At 43.0% G+C, this 20,490-nt stretch overlaps 1 protein-coding gene across 1 annotated transcript in view; it reads left to right on the top strand.

The window, feature by feature from the left end:
• Positions 1–20,490, top strand: part of tmem145 (transmembrane protein 145) — a 56,196-nt gene that overhangs the window by 8,208 nt on the left and 27,498 nt on the right. The window contains exons 2-5 of the mRNA XM_084052456.1: positions 8,727–8,801; positions 9,574–9,651; positions 11,453–11,539; positions 16,289–16,390. Of these exons, the coding sequence (XP_083908582.1) occupies positions 8,727–8,801; positions 9,574–9,651; positions 11,453–11,539; positions 16,289–16,390 (342 nt within the window). The remainder of the gene's footprint in view (positions 1–8,726; positions 8,802–9,573; positions 9,652–11,452; positions 11,540–16,288; positions 16,391–20,490) is intronic.

The following is a 20,490-nucleotide window of genomic DNA, read 5'->3' on the forward strand; positions in this document are numbered from 1 at the left end:
CCCGAGGGATTTGATGTTTTCTATTTCTTTTTTTTCCCTCATTTTGGTGAAAGCTCAAAAGTCAAAAACAGCCAAGCCAGAGGGCAGCTTTAATGAACACGTCGGTTCTGTTTGAGAGCCTTTGAAGAACGTGCAAACAGTTCTCGTGTGTGTGGTCTGACTGGAAGTCAGGAAACAATACAGTTGGAGAAAGGACACATTTGGCTGCTGGACCATGCTTAGAGCGTCCTTAAAAAAAAAATGACCTTTTTAATTTCAAGGACCGACAGTTTGATAAGTATTAGGCCACCTACCCCCAATTGATACGATTTTTGTTTCTGGTACCCCCCAGTCTGCACTGTAAAATCCTATGTTAATTTAACTCTTGAGAGTGTACTAAACTAAAGGACCATTACGGGTCCCACTCCCTGTATACTCTCAGATTTACAGACACGTAAGGGTCTATTTGGTTACTAATATACTATCATTAATTTAGCTAGGGACCTCCTGGAACCCTTTCAAGGACCCCTCAGGGTTCTTGGACCCCACGTTGAGAAGCAGTGCTTTAAAGAACTTGCTGCCAAGGTACTACTGTATAATTCATAATTTACAGTTTAGGCATTTAGCGAATGCTTTTATCCAGAGCAAGGGCAGATCCAGAGTATTTTCACAGGGGAGAGAGGGGGTGGGGGCAGGGGGGAACAACAGTTAAATAGGGGGCAACCCGAGGGCAACAGCAAAAATGAAGGCCAGCATAGACCTCTTTCTCCTACAAAGATACACACATTGTTAAAGGTTTATCCCAGTGTGTCAGCTGTCATCAAGGGTCTGTGTCCCAAGTCGGGGGCCACGCACCTGAATTGTGCAATGCAACAGGACTACGGAGGCCTTGTACTCCAGGTAATGTGATTGTGCAACAAAACTCGCTGCTCTATGAGCTGTGTGTGCTGTGCATTGTAATCCCCTTTCATACTACCGTTTATTTTTTGTTAAGTGCATCTGTTTCATGTGCAGGATCTACATGGACTACGTACTATATGAAATAAATAAATGTAGAATGCTGCTTTGGGGGCAACTTTTACAAAGTCTGTTTCTAAGAATAAACATTTAAGGGACAATTGAAAGCAACTATTTATTAGGCACTGATTTATCATCGGCACCGTACTGTACTTTACCATGTTGAACCCAGGTGAGGTAGGAAGATGTGAAGCAGGGTGGTGAGACAATGTGATTATGTTGACACTTATCTCTGACTTTGTACATTTGTTTATTAAGTAATCTTTTATTTATGTACTTGTGTATAATACAACTCTAATGAGCTTAAAACAGACTCGATCACACACAAACAATCTTTATTTATGAAATATAAATAACCAGAATAGAATGAATGGAATGAATACAGTGAATAATAAAGACCACGAATTTAACATAATACATGAATAAACATGTAGATTTATGGATGAAGTCCTCCTGCTGTCACCAGAGAATGAGCTTGTTTCCTCAAATGTGATGTTCCTTGGAACAATAAAAACATAAAATAAAATATTTCACAGAAATGCAAAATAATGTCTTCTGCAAATAACCACTATCAGATTTAAAACGGCCTAGTCTTAATAATCCCTGAGGACTGAGGATAATGATGCATGTTTTAAAAATATTACTGAAAGGTTCACATTAACAGGACCATACAAAGGATCACATTTGAACAGCAAAAAGGTAATCTAAGAAAGGAACAATTGTGTACTTGAATCTGTAGTATACTTTAATATCTAATCTACCAACATAAACCCATTGCCTGTTAGATTATACCCACAACATCTCAGTCGTGACTACAGAGATGTCGAAACAAGGGGAACATTTGCAAAGGACTAGCCAAGGACAGGCTGCTTTGAGTAGTGTACATGGTACACGAATAAGCTTCAGCTCTCTGGCAAGACATGTCAGCTCTCCGAATTCTCTGAAAGCATCGGAGCATCTTTTCAAGTAGGCTCCATCTTGATAAATGGATCACAGATTTGAAGTTTAAACAACAAATTTCGAGTAAAAAAAAATCTGAAACGTATTTGCAGCGTGAGTGTTTTACTCTGCCATTGCTCTCCTGTTGAAGCTGATGTGGCTGGTGCAAAATGCACTGTGCAAAGTATTTTAAGGAGCCTACAAAATGGACAGGCCTTCAAATATACATCCTACAAAGTGCATGGCCTCTGAATTGTGACACAAATAGTATGTCACTTTTTATACAATCTGGGAACCCATTCGGTAAAAAATATTTTTTTCTCCTTTTTTAATTTTGGGGGCATCATCAGACAGGAGCTCGGTTTGGCTCCTCCCCTTTCTTAGTCCACTTCCTCCTGGGTGCTTCTGTGTTCTGCTAAATTTGAGAAGAATCTGTCATGAATCTGTCATTTATATAAACAAAATCAGTTGATTTCACAGTATACTATCTGTTGAGTAGAATAAGTAGTAGTCAGTAACAAGATGAGCCCAAAACACACACAGAAAGACAGACAGACAGACAGACAGACAGACAGACAGACAGACAGACACATATAAACAAACAGACAGACAAGGATGAAAACATAAACACCTTACAGGCTTTGCTTAAGTACAGCTTTTTTTCATATTGTTGCTTTTCTCAGAATCTGGGCACCGCTGGAAAAGAGGGTCTCAGCCCTCAGTGTGTTTTCCGAGAATTAAATAAAGGTTGAAATTAAATTAAATTAAATAATCTCTTGCCCTGCATTCTGGCTGGTGGAGATAATTATCAGTGGGACTGGGAACAATAGCTGCTATAACAAGTGCCTTATAATCAGTGCTCTTCAACTCAATCAGCACACAGTATTTTTTAAAGTGGAATTGGCACTGAGGCAATAGTAATAAAATAATCTGTGTAACACCTTACCTAAAGCAGCTGTTTAGAATCATAATGGTTCTTATTAAGTGTTCATTAAAGAAGATCTATTCCTTTCTGTATAGTTATCAGTGTTAAGTTGAATAAGCAGTACTCAATCATTCTCAAACAGTGGGGAGTGCCCACAATTTAGAAGAGCAATGACCAAAACAACTAAAAACAGCAATTTGTGGTTTCCAAGTCGGCTACTAAATGACCATATGAACTAATCTACTACATCCAAGGCCTTCGCTCTCTTGGACTCCACATTAAGTGTGGCACACTTACTGTAGCACAGCACTCCAAGGTCACTCAGTCTGTCATTGTTCATGGTGGTGCGCAAGTGATTTTTGATTAATTTCTATGTAATAAAGCAGCTGTTCTTTATGAATTGTGGGGGTAGGCTGCACATCATCATATTCTAATTATCATCACTATATGAATTTCCACAATAAACACATCACAAATATAATACCTGCAGTATTAGAATAGCTGAGTTGAAACCGCAGAATAGACTTTTTCACAAACATGTCAGTCATAATACGGTTCCAAGTATGTGTCAGATTTTCAGTCCGCTGGTTTGTAATTGTTTACCAAAACAGGCACCAAGTATAGATCCCTTTCAACGTTGTGTCATGTCTTGTCTTGCCACACACACACACACACACACACACACACACACACACACACACACACACACACACACACACACACACACACACACACACACACACACACACACACACACACACACACACACACACACACACACACACACACACACACACAAACAAATACATAAACAAACACGGTCTGTTCATGGTGCTATAGTTTGCAGGTTTTTCCATGGTGTTAGCTTGCTAAAGATTGAGGTTTTCATTGACACATTTGAGATGCCATGTTGGACAAATGTCAGTCCAATCCAAATAGTGCTTCCTCTTTGATTGACACCACTCAGAACAGTCAGATATGAGTGTGCAAACTGTGGGCCAATCAGATGTATGCACTGGCTTGTTTGTGCTTCTATCCTTTAGAATCAATTCTCAATAGTGTTCAATCAAACGATGGCCCACCCTTCCCTTGCCCCTATGATAGTAAGTAGCATGAACCCTACTGTAGGTCAAACAATAGAGTAGGCAGTCAGGTAAATACCTTACCAAGCAACCATGTACAGTAACTGCAGGTAGACATTAAACCTAGCATCTATCTAAATAACATACTTTATAAAGAATATAACACTTGTATTATTATACTTATGCCTCTTGGGGATTCAAAAAAACTAACCACACCAACAGTTTCCATTCAATATCTCTTAAGCATAGGGGATCTTGGTCTGTTTGCCACTATTGCTACGCTGTAAAATCCAAATTGTTTATACAGATACACTCTGAGAGTGTATGAATGGACCCATAATGGATTTAACTGTGTGCTTTGTTCGATTATGTTGTACAGAAAGCAATTTCCACCAAACCTACTGTAGGGCAGATAAAAACTTATGTTAAGCCCCCAGATGATCTTAACAATGGTACTGTAGATGCATCCCTGAGATAGGTTGTTGGTTTTATTTATTCAAGTACAGAGAACAGCGGCTGAACGGAAAAAGTCCAAGATTTGGCTCAAAGAATGTTTTTTCACAAACCCATATTTGTAGCACCAGGACTGTGTCAACCCATTGTTAAAATATTATCCAGTTTTTTTAGAACATTATGCAGGACACTGTTTCATTATACCGACAAAGAGGATGGAAACAGGTGCCAAAGCATATATTTCTCAATATACTGTACTTCTTCTTGCCCAGGTGCACAGGTTAGAGGGATAGCCTGATTTATTAACTGTATTGTATGATACTTCTTTCATTGCTTGATGATATGGAGGGCTGTCCCCATGTCATTCAGAGACTTAAAGGTTCTGGTCATTAATGGAGGGACGGCCTGTTTTGACTACTGTATATCTGGATTTTATTGTTCTTTTCCTTGATGTGTGGCAGACAGTCCCCATGTGGTTCAGAGACTGGAATGTTCTGGTCATTATGATTGAGTCTTTACCTCAGGGTTTTCATTAACTAACTGAAGACTGTGATTGTTCACTCTGGACCATTATTATTGTGCACTTATGACAGCCCAACTAATTAGATTGCTTCTGAAGGTAACATTGTGTACCTAACCTATTTGAATCAAGGTTTGCCAAAGTTAAAGGTACCATCATATAGAAATGTATCAAAGTAAAGTTATACAAAAAAAAGTATCAAAGTTTTAACCGTTATCCAGTGAAATTAGGGATTTATCAAAGGAGTTGAAAACTCTCTTCTTGTTCATTAGGCGATGATCCCCCTAAAGGCCTGAGCAATATTTCACAGACTGTAAAACAGACAAGAGAAGTAGTTGTGAAAATACAATTGAGAAAGATGATTAAACCCATTTTTAAGGAACTAAAGTAACTAACTTTACTGTGCACTCAGTAAGAAACTTTTAAAAGAAGTTGATGCAGTTGACACAATGCCATATTTATATCATCCCTATTATGTCACATTCTGGCTCTTACACAGCCCTCGATAGTAGTGTGTGTGTGTGTGTGTGTGTGTGTGTATGTGTGTGAGTGTGTGTGTGTGTGTGTGTGTGTGTGTGTGTGTGTGTGTGTGTGTGTGTGTGTGTGTGTGTGTGTGTGTGTGTGTGTGTGTGTGTGTGTGTGTGTGTGTGTGTGTGTGTGTGTGTGTGTTGGGGGGGGGGTTCTGAGGCAGGTGCACATGACCTGTAGTAATTACATACTTCTTTAATGTGTGTGTGTGTGTGTGTGTGTGTGTGTGTGTGTGTGTGTGTGTGTGTGTGTGTGTGTGTGTGTGTGTGTGTGTGTGTGTGTGTGTGTGTGTGTGTGTGTGTGCGTGTGTGTGTGTTGGGGGGTGCACATGTCCCGGTTAGTTTTACAGAGACCTACTATTAGCACCGTTGTTCTCCTTCTGCTTCACCATGGTGCATATACACATATCTGTGGATGTATGGATCTCTATGATATGTATATATACACGTGTATTCTCCTGACTGATACCCACCTTTGCCGATGCCGCAGTGTCTTATGTAAGCCCAGTGAACTATGCCATCAGCACTATTATCTACTCTCATGCTGCCAAGCTTATGGGCTGAATAATATTAAGAGTAGGACAAGTCTCTTTGCGCCCCTCCCCCCTTCCCTTACTTATGACCCATCCCTTCTATACTATACCACCTATACTAGGCAGCTGTCTCATTGGTGACTCCCCAGTCTCTTTATGCTACTTCCTGTACTGTACCATCTTTTCCTTGAACCAACGGGCATATGAACACTTAGCCGTTTTCCAAGGCTGGTGTGATCATCCAGTGCCAGACAGTGGAAAAACACCATTGCTTTTATAAGTTATTATAGGCTGCTTATTAGAATATTACAAGCCTGTAATAAATCAAGGATTTAATAAAACCTTACCGGATGAGTCAGTAATTTTATGCAGAATTTAAGTGGAATTCTGACAATGTAACCATTATCAAAACGAATAGTGATTGTTCAATTCAACTCAATTCTTGATCACCTCAACTAGGGATGCAAATTATTGATTAATTCATTAATTGATAGTGGATAACCTTATCGATCGATTAATCAATTAATCGATTGAAGCTGTGTTTTTTAGGACCAAAAGAAAAATTCTTGTCCAAAACCGAAAATGAGTGCAGAAACATAATTGCCTTGATGTATATAACGTTAACGAGCGTCAACGAGCATCAGTTGGACAGAGACACACACCTCCCCTCTGCAGTGCTCTATGGAGTCCAAAAGCCCTTGAATATGATGGAATATGATTAAGGATTACTGTGATTATGGTAAGCTCACATTTGATATCACACACACCTCCCTCCCCACCTCTTCCTGCTCTCCTGTACTTCATAGTCTTGTACTGTTTAGTTGGAAGAGCATGGCACCACCGAGCTCCCCTCCTCCCCTACACTCTTGGCACTGTACTGCTTCATAAAAACTGCATTGATCAATTATAGGCACTAGTCCATACCCGTCCGGGGATATGAGCACCCAAAGTATGCGCAGTTTGGGTTATGCGCTGTGCATAGACAGTATATCCGGGATAGAAAGTGACTGTGTACTTGGTACCTGCAACAGTTCCCACACACGCGCGCACGTCCCGTCGCCGTGTCGTGGACCCACAGCAAACACACACACACACACACGCACACACGCACACACGCACACACGGCCGGACCCGCACACGCGTGTGTCCCATCGGCGCGTCATGGACCCACAGCAAACACACAAACAACACCCGCTCATAAACAGTTCCAACACACACACACACGCGTGCGCGCCGTCGCGAACCCACAACGAACACACACACACACACACACGGCCGGACCCGTCGCACCTTGATTAGAACATTGCGTGTGTGAATATGCGTGCTTGTGGCATGAAGATGATATCCAAAGCGCCCTCCCTCTCATGAAACGCAGTGTGTGTGGGGCGTAAATGAAAGTCCTTTATAAGTTTGCAGCGTTCTCTGTCAGTGGCCGTGCGCAGTTTGATCATTCATCCCATAGATTGGGGCGCTATAACCATGGGGAAGGCTGTAAGCATGGCGACGATAGCTCCCATAGGCCAAACTCCGAATCTCCGGTGTTGATAAAAGTGCTAATAAACAGGTTACATTTTGGGAAAGTTCAAAATGGGCATCATCATTTGGTGCATATGCTTATGGACAATGGCCGTGTGTGGTCCTGTGTATTCAATTCATCAAGACCTATAAAGACATACAATACACACGGAAGCTCTGAAAATGATCAGAGGATAAAGTGGATGTGACGTCTCCTCCCCGCTTCCGTTTCGTCTTTACAGTTGCGCGAATTTGGCCTAATATAAATCAAAATAAGCTAAGCATATAGAGCTTGCTGCTTATCATAAATGGAAATTCTAAAATAAAATGTAAAGATTATTTTAAAATATATTTTTGTGAACGGAAATGACAGACAGGTGACAGCTTCCGTTCTCGGATTTCGGGAGGTGTAGTTACAGACTATAAAGCATTCGAAGATTGTGGAATAGTTGTCTGGCTACGTGACACTAGAGCACCTGGCTAAAGTAGTTTACAGTAATGACAGGACCGCACATCTAGCACAATAGGACAGAGAGCGTGGTAATATTAATAGATATAAATTATAAACTATTCAATTCCCTCTAAAGAAAATACAATATTTATTAAAGGAGTTCACGCAAAAAATCACTTATTTTCTATCAATTACACACCCCATGAAGCCGGAATTCATAGAGATTTTTTTGTTTTTGAGCCATTCATGAGCCAATAATTTGATGACCGGGTCATCGGTCAATAGGAGACTCAATGGAGACTCTTTTGAGTCTCCTCCGGTCATCAAATTATTGGCTTAGGAACGGGACAAAAACTAAAAACTCTCCATGAATTCAAGGTTTCACGGGGTGTGTAATTGATAGAAAATAAGTAATGTTTTGGGTGAACCACTCCTTTAAGTGTTTCACTTCAATGATCTGTTGGCTTTATTCCACCCCCAAACACACACACACACACACACACACACACACTTTCCGAGTGTCTACTCACCTCTCCCACCTGGCGCTCGAGGGGGTTGTCAGGTATCACAGCTACAGTATAGTACAGCACCCACGTTCGCTGCCAAAAAGCCCTTGAGCATGGCATTGAAGCTGCACTTGAATGTCATGTTCTCTCGCCTCTCTGAGGATGTGTTAAAGCGTCTATATTATGCATGTGTGAGTAGGATGTGCGAAAAAGGCAAATACAGTGACAATGAATGCCTCTCTAATCCTGCCTTTCCTCTCTTTTCATATGTGATTACAGGACTGGGTGTTTCTCACACGCTTCTGCTTTCTCACCGACTTTGGGAGACTTGACTTCCGGTTCCGCTACCCGAAGGTAGGGTGACTTATTGTGTATGTGGGTGCATTTGTGTGTTATGTATTAGATTAATTGAATCCTTTTCATTGTGAAGTAATTTCTGCATTCAAATAAAGCATTTAAAATGTTTATGGCCGTGTGTGTGTGTGAGAGAGAGAATGCATGTCACTTTGGTTTCCTTCAGTTTTTTCGCCACTCTACTATCTACTATAAAGTAGATTATACTTTATCACGGAAATCATTAATATTTTAGAGATATTCTTTCATGACTTCTGCCACTTTCTCTCTGTTCCACTTTACTCCGTTTGCCTCTCCTTCTCCCTTCCCTTTTCTGCTAAATTGACGCTATCGCTCTTCCCTTCTTCCGTGAGCTTTCTCCTCCTCCGGCTGTTCCTGTCTGCCACACTCCACCTCTCAACTTGTCCTCTTTCCTTTCCTTTCCTCTCCTACATTTTTCCTCCCTTTTCTCTAGCCTTCTATTCCTGTTTTGCTCTTTCATCCTGCTGTCCTGTTAGCCTGCGGACTTTGAACCAGATTGTGTCGTATAAATCTCACACCCTCTCACTCTCCTCCCCTACCCTCCCTCGACTCCCTCTCTCCCTCGACTCCCTCTCTCTCTCTCTCTCTCTCTCTCTCTCTCTCTCTCTCTCTCTCTCTCTCTCTCTCTCCCTCCTTCCCTCTCTTTCTCCTGGCTCTCTTTCAATCTCTCTCCCTCTGCTCTTTTGTTATCTCACATTCTCTCTCTCTCTCTCTCTCTCTCTCTCTCTCTTTCTCTCTCTCTCCTGCTCAGTCTCGATGCTGTCAGAACATCCTGCTCTACTTTGATGACAGCACACAGTGGCCAGCTGTGTACAAGAGGCATGAGAAGGTGAGATGCTGATATCCCTTGTGTCTCTTGGGCTGCGAGGAAAAAGAACTCTGTATTAAAGGGAGCACCACTCGGGTTGAAATATCCGCATACTTCTTCATGCCAACCCACAGGCCCCCTTCCAAAAACAAGACAGAGTCTAATAACAGCGTGGCTTCCCAGTGCAATCTGTAGCTATGGATAGCAAGTGTGTGCAGTTTGAGAACAAAGTAGCAATGATGTTCTAAATGTGCTAACGTGAGCTTAGCAGCGATAGCTGAGCTGGCGAAGAGATATGAATATATCTTCAACAATGCCTACACATCAACAAATATGTATAACATGCTAATGGAAGCACTAGCCTACACCTTAAAACATTGCTTCAGCTTATTGCAGTGGGAGAATTGCTTTCTTCCATCTGCTACATGCTACAGTGATATAGAATCTTGAACAAAGCCTATCCATCAGTGATTACCAATGATGAGCTAAGATCCTAATGCAAGTTGTATGTGGTAATGTTGCTGAGCTGTGATTGATTGCAGCATAAACTGAGCTGTGTAGTTTTTTGTGGGATATAATCTTGAACAATGCCTATACATATGACCAATGAGTTAAGAGCTGAGATGTGAGCATTGTTTGCTACTGTTACTGAGCTATGATTAGCCTGTGATTGGCCATTGCATACAGACCCAACACTGTTCTACACAGCTGGCCCTTTTTGGTGCCACGCCATTAAAAAAACGTAGTGACCTTAGCCTGTGGTCGACCAGCAAGTGACTCCAAGCCAATTCAATTACACAAGTGACTATCTGGAAGTGGGCAGATGCATCAAATAATTATCTTATCCAGGCTTAGTGTTAGTTGTTAGAGCTCTGCATTAGGAGAGACTTGTTCTGGACTACAAGGATAAAATCCAGGGAGTTATAAATGGCATGATCTTCCCTGTAGGGCACACAGCTTTCGGTTAATTTTTTCTCACTCTCATGACATGTCATCAGTCTATGACACTGTATTCAGGTCAGGAAACAAACCTTTTCCGTCTATATGCCACAAGGGCTGGTAAATCAAGTTGCCTTCACTATTTGACTTGTCAAGAAATGAATCGAATCGAATAGAACAGAAAATAACAGAATAGGTTCACTAAATTGCCGTACACTTGATGTTGGGTATTGGCCAACTAGTGTTTGGCTGGTGTTAGTTTTCTACTCTCTAGCTCATAAATAATGTAAAATATTATGTCATGTCAAAATGCCATTTAATCAAGGCAGACCTTCAGTTTCTTCCACTTAGCTACTCTTGAGATGTCCTTAATTAAAGCACTATAAATTATTTATACACAGGATGTGTTGTGATCCCTTGTGTCTATTAAACCATGTTGACATAGACAAATTACTTGGATGTTCGTGGGAATACGCGGGGGGTTGCCTAACAGTGTGCGTGTCATTGGGGTGTTTCCAGGTTCATATAGCATAACAGACTACCTAAAGCTGTTTCTCAAAGATTTTCATGTTAAGGACCCCCGAATTGGTGTGTATTTGGCCGTGGACCCCTCATCAAAAAAGAAATTGTGGCAGACAAGATTTGTTTTGTGAAAAAAAAAAAAAAAAGGTTTTTCCCAAGATAGTTTGAAAATTGCAGAGCTTGTAGATATATAGGGTTAAAGCGGTTAAACAGATCTTTATGGTATATTAACTACATTTGCTGGGGACCCCCTCAAGGACCCCTGGGGGTTAGGGGGTGACCTAAAGAATAGCCATCCATGACACGTCTGTTTTCTCTGTGCGAACATGTCTGATCGCCTCCTATCTGCTCCCATGTGCAGAACTGTTACCAGAAGGAGGCCGTTCTCAGGCCTGAAAACAACCAGGTCATCAACCTCACCACGCGCTACACCTGGTCAGGCTGTGTGGTAAGAACACACACACACACACACACACACACACACACACACACACACACACACACACACACACACGCGCACACACACACACACACACACACACACACACACACACACACACACACACACACACACACACACACACACACACACACACACACACACACACACATACTGTACACGCACACACGCACTTGCACAGACACATACATGTACAGTACCATGCACCATTTAATTGGCTTTTAAAATCACACCCATTGTAATGGCCCTGGTTAATATACTTGCTGCATTATTAAAGCACTTAATATCTAGTTTAACACACATGGACAGGATAGATAATTAAATCACTTTAGTAATTGGTCCTTGTAACTACCAGAGAGAGACATGACTGTTTTGTTGAGCACGCACGCACGCACGCACGCACGCACGCACGCACGCACGCACGCACGCACGCACGCACACACACACACTCACACACACAGCCAACTAATCGTCTGTGTTATGTAGTTGCCTTTTGTAATCACAACCCCAATGCCTCTGATATGTGGTATTGATTTACACCGTTCCACTTATTTGAATTATGCATTCCATTCAACTTGTTTGTTTTGTTTTGTTTTTGGCTGGACTGCAACAGCAGGGGGGGGGGGTGGTATTCCATCTACATTGCAAATGAAATCTTCACTTAATTGAAAAAGCCTGGTGAGATTTAACGTTCACTCCCATTAATTCTCAAGCTGTTACATTAACCCATTAAGACCTGATTCTACAAATGCCTTCCAAATCAGTAGTTCTCAAACTTTTTCATGCCAAGGACCCCCAAATTGATATATATATTTGGCCGCTGATCCCCCATCTGAAATTGTCTTGTGCCAGAGACCCCCCAGAAGAGAAGATTTGCGTTAAAAAATGCATCAAGATTATTCAAAAATGTTCAAAAAATGCAGATGTACAAGCTTGCAGCGTGGCATGAAGTGACGCGCTGTGAGCTTATATTTGCTATTTTTGAATAGCCAACGCTAAAATCTAAAATAACAAATGTTTTCCCGGTTTTAATGCACGGTGGCAGGGGAGAGAGTAACCAATGCATGCTCAGGTATCAAACATGTCAGTTCAACAAAGTTTATCATATACAGTAGCTTGACCAAAGCCTGCTCGTCTAGAATGGAAGTGAACTGGCTCATTTGCTCATAATTTATTTTTAATAATAAATAATAAAATACATTAAAATAAATAATCAAAAATATACAAGACAAACAAATACACATAAGACACACATGGACATAATCACACAAGAACAGGGCCGACACAGAACCATTTGCTAAGGAAAGAGTTCTCATGCATTATGCAGTCTGATGGCAGTTGGCATAAAAGAACCGTTGTACCGCTCTGTTTTCATCTTCGGGAGAGTGAGCCTCTGGCTGAAGGTGCTCACCCTATCCTGCAGCTCGCCAAAGAGTGGATGGGAGGGATTAACCAGGATGGAGTTTAGTTTGTCCCTAATCCTCCTCTCTGCAACTGACTGCAGCCCTTCCATTCGGAGGCCAACAACAGACATGGCCTTCTTTGTGATTGTATTGAGCTTGTTCAGCTCCCCAGGCCTTGATGCCACCTCCCCAGCATACCACTGCATAAAACAAGATGCTGGCTACTACAGACGGGTAAAACATTTTCAATAGCCTACTACACACATTAGAGGACTTGAGCCTCCTCAGGAGGTACAGTCTGCTCTGTCCCCTTTTGTAGACAGCCTCTGTGTTGTCTCTTCAGTCCAGATCTTTGTTCAGGTGGACGCCCAAGAACTTGTAGGATTCCACAATCTCTACCTCCTCCCCCTGGATGGTAATGGGTCCAGGGGTCCTCTTCTTACTCCGTCTGGTGTCTACCAGCTCTTTGATCTTCCTAATATTCAGTAAGAGGTGGTTTTGATCAGCCCATCTAATAAAGTTCTCCACCACACCTCTGTACTTCAGGAGATGGCATGTTACAGATCTGAAACTGAAGTCAGAAGTGTAGATGGCGAACAGGAAAGGTGACAGCACAGTTCCCTGGGGTACTCCAGTGCTTCCCGTACACACGTCGGACTGGCAGCCCTGTAGCTGGACATATTGCGGCCTCAGGGTTAGATAGTTCGTAATCCAGGCCACCATGTTGTTGGTCCACCCGCATGGATGTAAGCTTCTCAGCAAGCAGGGGGAGCTGGATGGTATTAAACGCACTAGAGAAGTTGAAGAACATGATCCTCACATTGCTCCCCTTCTTAGTGTAGAGGGTACTATAGAGGGTCCAGGGAGTCACTCACCAGAGGCCGTAGGTGCTGCAGAACTAGTCTCTCAAGGGTCTTCATGAAGTGTGAGGTCAGTACCACTGGCCTGTAGTCATTGAGAGTACTAGGATACACTCTTTTGGGCACTGGGACTATGTAGGATGTCTTCCACCGCTCGGGCACCCTCTTCAGTCTCAATGAGAGGTTGAAGAGATGCTCGAACACTGCTGCCAGCTGTTCTGCCCACGTCTTCAGCACCCATGGACTGATGCCATCGGGCCCTGCAGACTTGCCCTGGTGTAGCCTCCTCAGTTCACACTTCACCTGGTCAGAGGTGACAGTCAGTCCTACAGGGTGGGGTGCTGATGGAGGAGGGGTGGGAGTGGCAACATGGGTTGTGCTGGGATAAAAGCTGGTGGATTGCTTGTAGCTGAACATGTTCTTAAGACCTTTCTACACCCTCTGCACATTATTCTGGGCCAGTCTCTCCTCTACCTTCCTCTTATTTAATAATGCCAATATGTTTATTTCAAAGTAGATTGATAAATACCCCAAACTAAGGGTAATGCTTTACACAGTTTACCAAGAGCACCCCGAAAGAACGTCGCTTTCAACGGTCACTTACAATAGGTAAAGGGAGACCTTTGTTAGTCCCGTGGGTGAAATTCAATTTCAGCTGCTCAGGTGGTTTTGATGAGCGCTCGGGGGGGAGCAGTTAGGAGTTAAGTGTCTTTCTCAGGGACACTTCTGACACGTAGACCGAGGCCAGGAGGGGAACCGGTGATCTTCTGATTAGCATATGGCCTCTGTACCTGCTAAGCTATAAGGCCTCCTCAACTTCGGGTGGAGCTGAGTGAAATAGATTAAAAGTGTGGCACTTGATGAAATTGGAAGAGATATAGGCCTAATGAAATTTGCCATACTGTATACAGTACTGAAAAACTGCAGTTTGTTAATGTGACAGTTTTTTATTATAAAGAATTATATTTATATATAGAGGGAATGGGGTGCATCAGACACTATTCCACAAGGTGCTCGGGAACAATATGTACAGGGTATTGTTTGTCTTCTACTTTTCTGCCTAAATTAAGCTTGACAGTTAGCCCGCCACGGAGCAGGCTAGTTCAGCCGTATAAATTACCTTGGTTACAGAGCAGCAAATCAAATAAGCCACAATAATGGAATGGAACTCTCAGTTAAATTAGCAAGACCTATCAAAATAAGCCAGGATTTTATATTATTTGCCTCAATGCCTTGAACATTGGCCTTACAACAAACTAGACAATTCCAGAACAATTTTCACTCCAGGATATGGGATGTAGTCTATCCTAATAACCAACCTTTTCCTTATCATTTGCAGGGCCCTATACCGTGTGAATACTTAACTCACATTTCCCCTAAAATCAATATTTGCTAATTTTTATATTAGATTTTTTAAATATTTTTTAGTAAAGATTACAACCTATCATAATCTTTTCAATCCAAAGTAAATGAGAATTCAAAGTAATTCAAAACCTTTTGGAATCAGAATCCTTTATTGTAAACCCCCCCAGCCCTATGCCTTTTCATAATTGCGAGAAATCCCCAGCAGTCAAGCAGTCATCGTTTTGAATAGTTGTAATTTTGTATTCACAAAAACAGATTAATAAATAATCTTTCTAGTGCCTCTGGACAGCACACACTCGAAAAAGAAGATATAGAGTCAGTCTCTGAGAGAGAGAGAGGGGGAGAGGAAGAGAGAGAGAGAGAGAGAGAGAGAGAGAGAGAGAGAGAGAGAGAGAGAGAGAGAGAGCGAGCAAGCGCTACTTGCAGGCAATTCACGAACACAGTGTATTTTTTACAGTCTATGGAACGCACTCATTTGTGGCAAAAGAACGTCATGATTGATAAAATGACAATCCTTTTATTCACAATGGTGGATACAGCTCCTATAGCGGGTTTTGTGCCCATATGATTTGATAAGTTTGGATGAACAGTCGCAGCAGCAGTCAGTATTTCAGGCTGTTTGCGGTATGAAATGTGTTGGCACGTCAACGTCTCACATTTCTGCTTTATTGTGATCATTACAATGCATTTGTGAGGAAACGTATTTGCCATAGCAACATGGCATACCATTACGCCACTGTCTTGCTGACTATATCCATCTGGCTCTTTGTCTCACTGTCTGCCTCTCTCTCTATTGATTTCTCTCACTTTCACTCTGTCATTCTTTGTGTTTCTCTGTCTAACTCTACCGTCTATGTCTGTCTGTCTGTCTGTCTGTCTGTCTGTCTGTCTGTCTGTCTGTCTGTCTGTCTGTCTGTCTGTCTGTCTGTCTGTCCTCCTTCTGTCTCCCCTTCTCCACTCTCTGGCTTATTTTCTCTCTCTCTCTCTCTCTCTCTCTCTCTCTCTCTCTCTCTCTCTCTCTCTCTCTCTCTCTCTCTCTCTCTCTCTCTCTCTATGTCTCTCTCTGGCGTCTGTGTCTCTCTCCTTATGTCTCTCTGTCTGTTCCTCAGGTGGAGGAAGATGGGGATGAAGAGGTTCTGAGCTGTGTGGGCGGCCGTAGCTTCCGCTCGGTGAGGGAGAGATGGTGGTACATTGCACTCAGCAAATGTGGGGTGAGTGGCAATATCTCTCCTTTCACCTCTCACCTCTGACGCACACTCCCATACCGTCGGCTTGACAACGCAGCGAACACACACCTCCCACACACCTCCCACACACAAACAGATAGGCCTGCCAACCATATACTAATTTATGAAAACCCAACAAAAAGAAGTGAAATATGGAGATACAAGGTTTCTTAACGATATGTGGACCTGCCTGCATGTCAGCACATGAAAGCGCATAAACAGTAGCATGCACATACTCTGTATCTCTCTATATGTCTCACACACACACACGCACGCATGCACACAGATAGATAGATAGACTGATATAGGCACAGCAGCTTGATGTGACTCAAGATCATGATGAAAACATACAGATTAACACGATTGCGACCCGTGCACAGGAAAACAAACACACACACACACACACACACACACACACACACACACACACACACACACACACACACACACACACACACACACACACACACACACACACACACACACACACACACACACACACACACACACACAGATGGTTCTGCTTTGAAACCCCAGGGCGATCATCTATAACTCTGTTCCAGCTGGTCCCCTATCTGCGCATCTGCACACCTTATCTCTCCCATGCCACAGCATGCGGCGGGTACACCTGTGTGTGTGTGTGTGTGTGTGTGTGTGCACGGATGTACAGCGGTATTTTAAGCGATATGTTTCAGTCGCGTTCGTCATCTGCTTGTTTTCATCGTGATATTAATATCTGCATACCCATCTGCATTTTCTAATTCAGCAGCAATATGTATTGTATGTGTGCTCTGGTTTGCCTCTCACTGCAACCTGTTGATTAGATAGCCCTGGGGTTGTGATACAGCATTGTGTTGCTTTATAATTGTTCTGTGTGTGTTGTGTTATAATGATCTGCCTGGGGGGTTTGAAAGGGTAGAGCAGTTTGATGCTGGTGGTTTTTGTTCAATTTGGTGTCCATCTGGACTCTGGGGGTCAACGCGGTGGTATAGCGCTGTGAGTGAGTGTGGATAATGATGACACGTCTTCGTTGGTGTTCTATATGGAAATCTCAAATCTGACACTGGGAGTTGTGAGAGACAGAGACAGACAGAGCGAGGGAGTGTGTTTATCTATGTGTGACTGTGGTTGTGTGACAAAAAAAGATTGTACTGTATGTGTAAGCGGTGGTGCAAAAGAAAGAGCGATGTGTGTGTGTGTGTGTGTGTGTGTGTGTGTGTGTGTGTGTGTGTGTGCGTGCGTGCGTGCGTGCGTGCGTGCGTGCGTGCGTGCGTGCGTGCGTGCGTGCGTGCGTGTGTGCATGAGCACGAGAGAGACTCTGTGAGTCAGTGGTAGTCTGAATGACAGAGAGAGATTGTATGTGTGTTTACAGTATGTTTATTTATTTGTGAAAGCGAAGGCAGCAGAAAAGGAATAGGTGTGTGTGTGGGGGGGGGAGAGTATATTTGTGTGTGAGAGAGAAGATAGAGTGAAAGAATAAACGGAATGAATTTAGTGTAGTGTCTGCATGGAGTGAGTTAGTATTCACAGAGTGCAGGTGTGTGGACATAAGTTTATATCTGCCTGTTCATGACGTGTGTCGTGCTTTTCTGTATGTGTGTGTACACCGTATATTTGCGAGACTGAGAGTGCATGTGTACAGTATGTCCCTCTCTGTATGCATGGCATGCATTTGTGAGAGAAGTGTGCATGTGCGACTTTGCTTGCGTGCATGTGTGTGTGTGTGTGTGTATTATTCCATGCACGCGTTTGGCGCCGTCAGTGGAGAGTGGCGGCGAGGAGGCACACGATTAGACCGGATGCTTCTTGCAGAGAGTGGTTTAGCGTCACACCAACAAGGACCCGCTGATCGACACGCTGCCTAATGCTATTGGACTCAACTATAAAGGCCCGTCTCCCCGTCTCGGGGCCTTACAGTATGCGGTCCGCAACCCACAGCCAATTCCCACCCATCGCCCCTCAGCTTCCCCCTGCTCCTCTCCCCCTCGTCCGCTGTCACACCTCTCACATCGTCCTTCCCGTCCCTTGTCATTCGTGATCGTTCGGAGCAATCTTTTGAAGTCTCTGTTAACACGGCACGAGGCTCCCTGTGTCATGCCGGATCTGTTCCAGAACTCTCTCGTCTCTGTCGTCTGTCTGTCCTCGTGACTTTTCCCACACAGCAAAACCTTCAGTGTTCATTTCACTCTGAATTTCACGGACCCGAATGGACCCTAGGGCCCACCTTCCGCCTCCTGTCCTATCATTGCATCTTGTCTCTATGCTTCCTCTCTCTCTCTCTCTCTCTCTCTCTCTCTCTCTCTCTCTCTCTCTCTCTCTATCTCTGTATCTCGTGTGCAATCAACTGCTTTGTACCTTTCATGCCTCCAAGCTCCCTCACTTTTATCAGATACTACATCTCCCCTTGGTTCTCTTGGATTCCGTCTCACCAATTATTCAACTTTCCCGTCACGTTCCCTCTATCGCTCCATCTCTGCCTCCACTCAGGTGGCTCTAACACCCTTTTTGGCTCGTAAGCCGAGCGAAACGAAAGGAGGCCTCCTCACAGAATGTGCTAACACCCACCCCCGCCCTCCGTCCCTGGGTTAGCATATGTACAAAGTGTGTGAAGGCTGGCATCAGAAAATTATTTTGACCGAAGGTGTTTAGAGGTCATTTCATTTTAGTGGGAAATCTAAAGGCTGCAGAAAAACATTTTCATGGAATAAAAGTATATTTATTTATTTTCCCACAAATTCTGTATACTATATTATTACAGAGCAGAACTTTCCTAAGTGGAACCTGGCAGTCTTCCAGACAAGAGAACTGACAGAATAAGTGAAATACGTTGCATCAGTGGTTCTCAAGCTGTTTTATGTCTTTAAATGTTTATACGTATTTGGTCCGGATCACCATCTGAAAATATTTTGTGCCAGGGACCCCATACAAGATTTATGTTGTTAAATTCTTTTGAAGTTTGAAGTTTTTTTGAAAATAGCAGATCTACGAGCTTACAACGTGTTGCGATGCAACACGTTGTGAGCTTGTAGTGTGTATAGGGTTAAAGTGGTTAAATTGATGCTACAGTATATTAACTCATTTTGCTGGGGGCCCCCTGGGACCAGTCAAGGACCTCTAGGCCTGGCTCAGCACTTTGAGAACCACTGCGTTACATCACAGGCTTTTCTCCGCATGAAAATGTATGTAAATGAGCAACGTTCACCGATTCATGTTAAGTTTGGATGCCTGAGCCAAATAATAGTAAATTCTTATAGCACTACTGTACTAGGCTTTGAAGGCATATACAGATAGATTTTCAGGTCAGTAGCACAACCAAATGCTAATTTTGTAGCACTACTACTGCCAGAGGTCGCCTACTTTGTGTGTTTTGGGGAATGCAGGTCCTCAAGAGGCTATTATCAGCTTCAGTAAGTGATATAAACTCACAATGAGGCTGTATTCTGCCTCTCCGCCCCAATTAAAGGCACTGTTTGGCACAATCCTGGCTCAGTGCTGCTGACCCCCAGTTGGCAACACAATGCACACTTGGCACTGTTGGCATGTTAGTATAATCATAGACCTCCTTTCTGCCTTAATGTGTTCTATGAATAAATGTAAGTGTATCATTTATATTACTGGAAATGAATATATCTACCAACCGACTTTCCATCTGGCGTCCCTATTTCGGGCATGTCATTACACAGTTAGGCACACAAAAACATCTGCTATTTTCAACACTTTTCTTTTTTTGGGGGTTGAAAATAGCAAACGTGTCAGATGAGCAAGCACATAGTGTGCCACGTTGTGAGCTTGTAGATCAGCTATTTTCACTATTTTGAACGTCATAGTGAAAGAACACCGCTCATCTGCCAGTAGACTTGGATGAGGTGCTGGAGTCAAAATGAAGCCAGATGAACAATTAAAGGGGGCCTCCGTACACTCAAAACTGAGCAAAATCTGATTTTTAGGCGGTGCAACCGCCCCTATATGTGAGGTTTGGACATCGACAATCGCTGCACTGTGATTGGCCACCATTGTACCCCCCTAACCCTACACATTCAATGCAAATCACTGGCCACCATTGTACCCCCCTAACCATGCACCGT

The sequence above is a fragment of the Gymnoscopelus microlampas genome (genome assembly GCF_963454915.1).
Source record: "Gymnoscopelus microlampas genome assembly, chromosome: 3".
Lineage (NCBI taxonomy): Eukaryota > Metazoa > Chordata > Actinopteri > Myctophiformes > Myctophidae > Gymnoscopelus > Gymnoscopelus microlampas.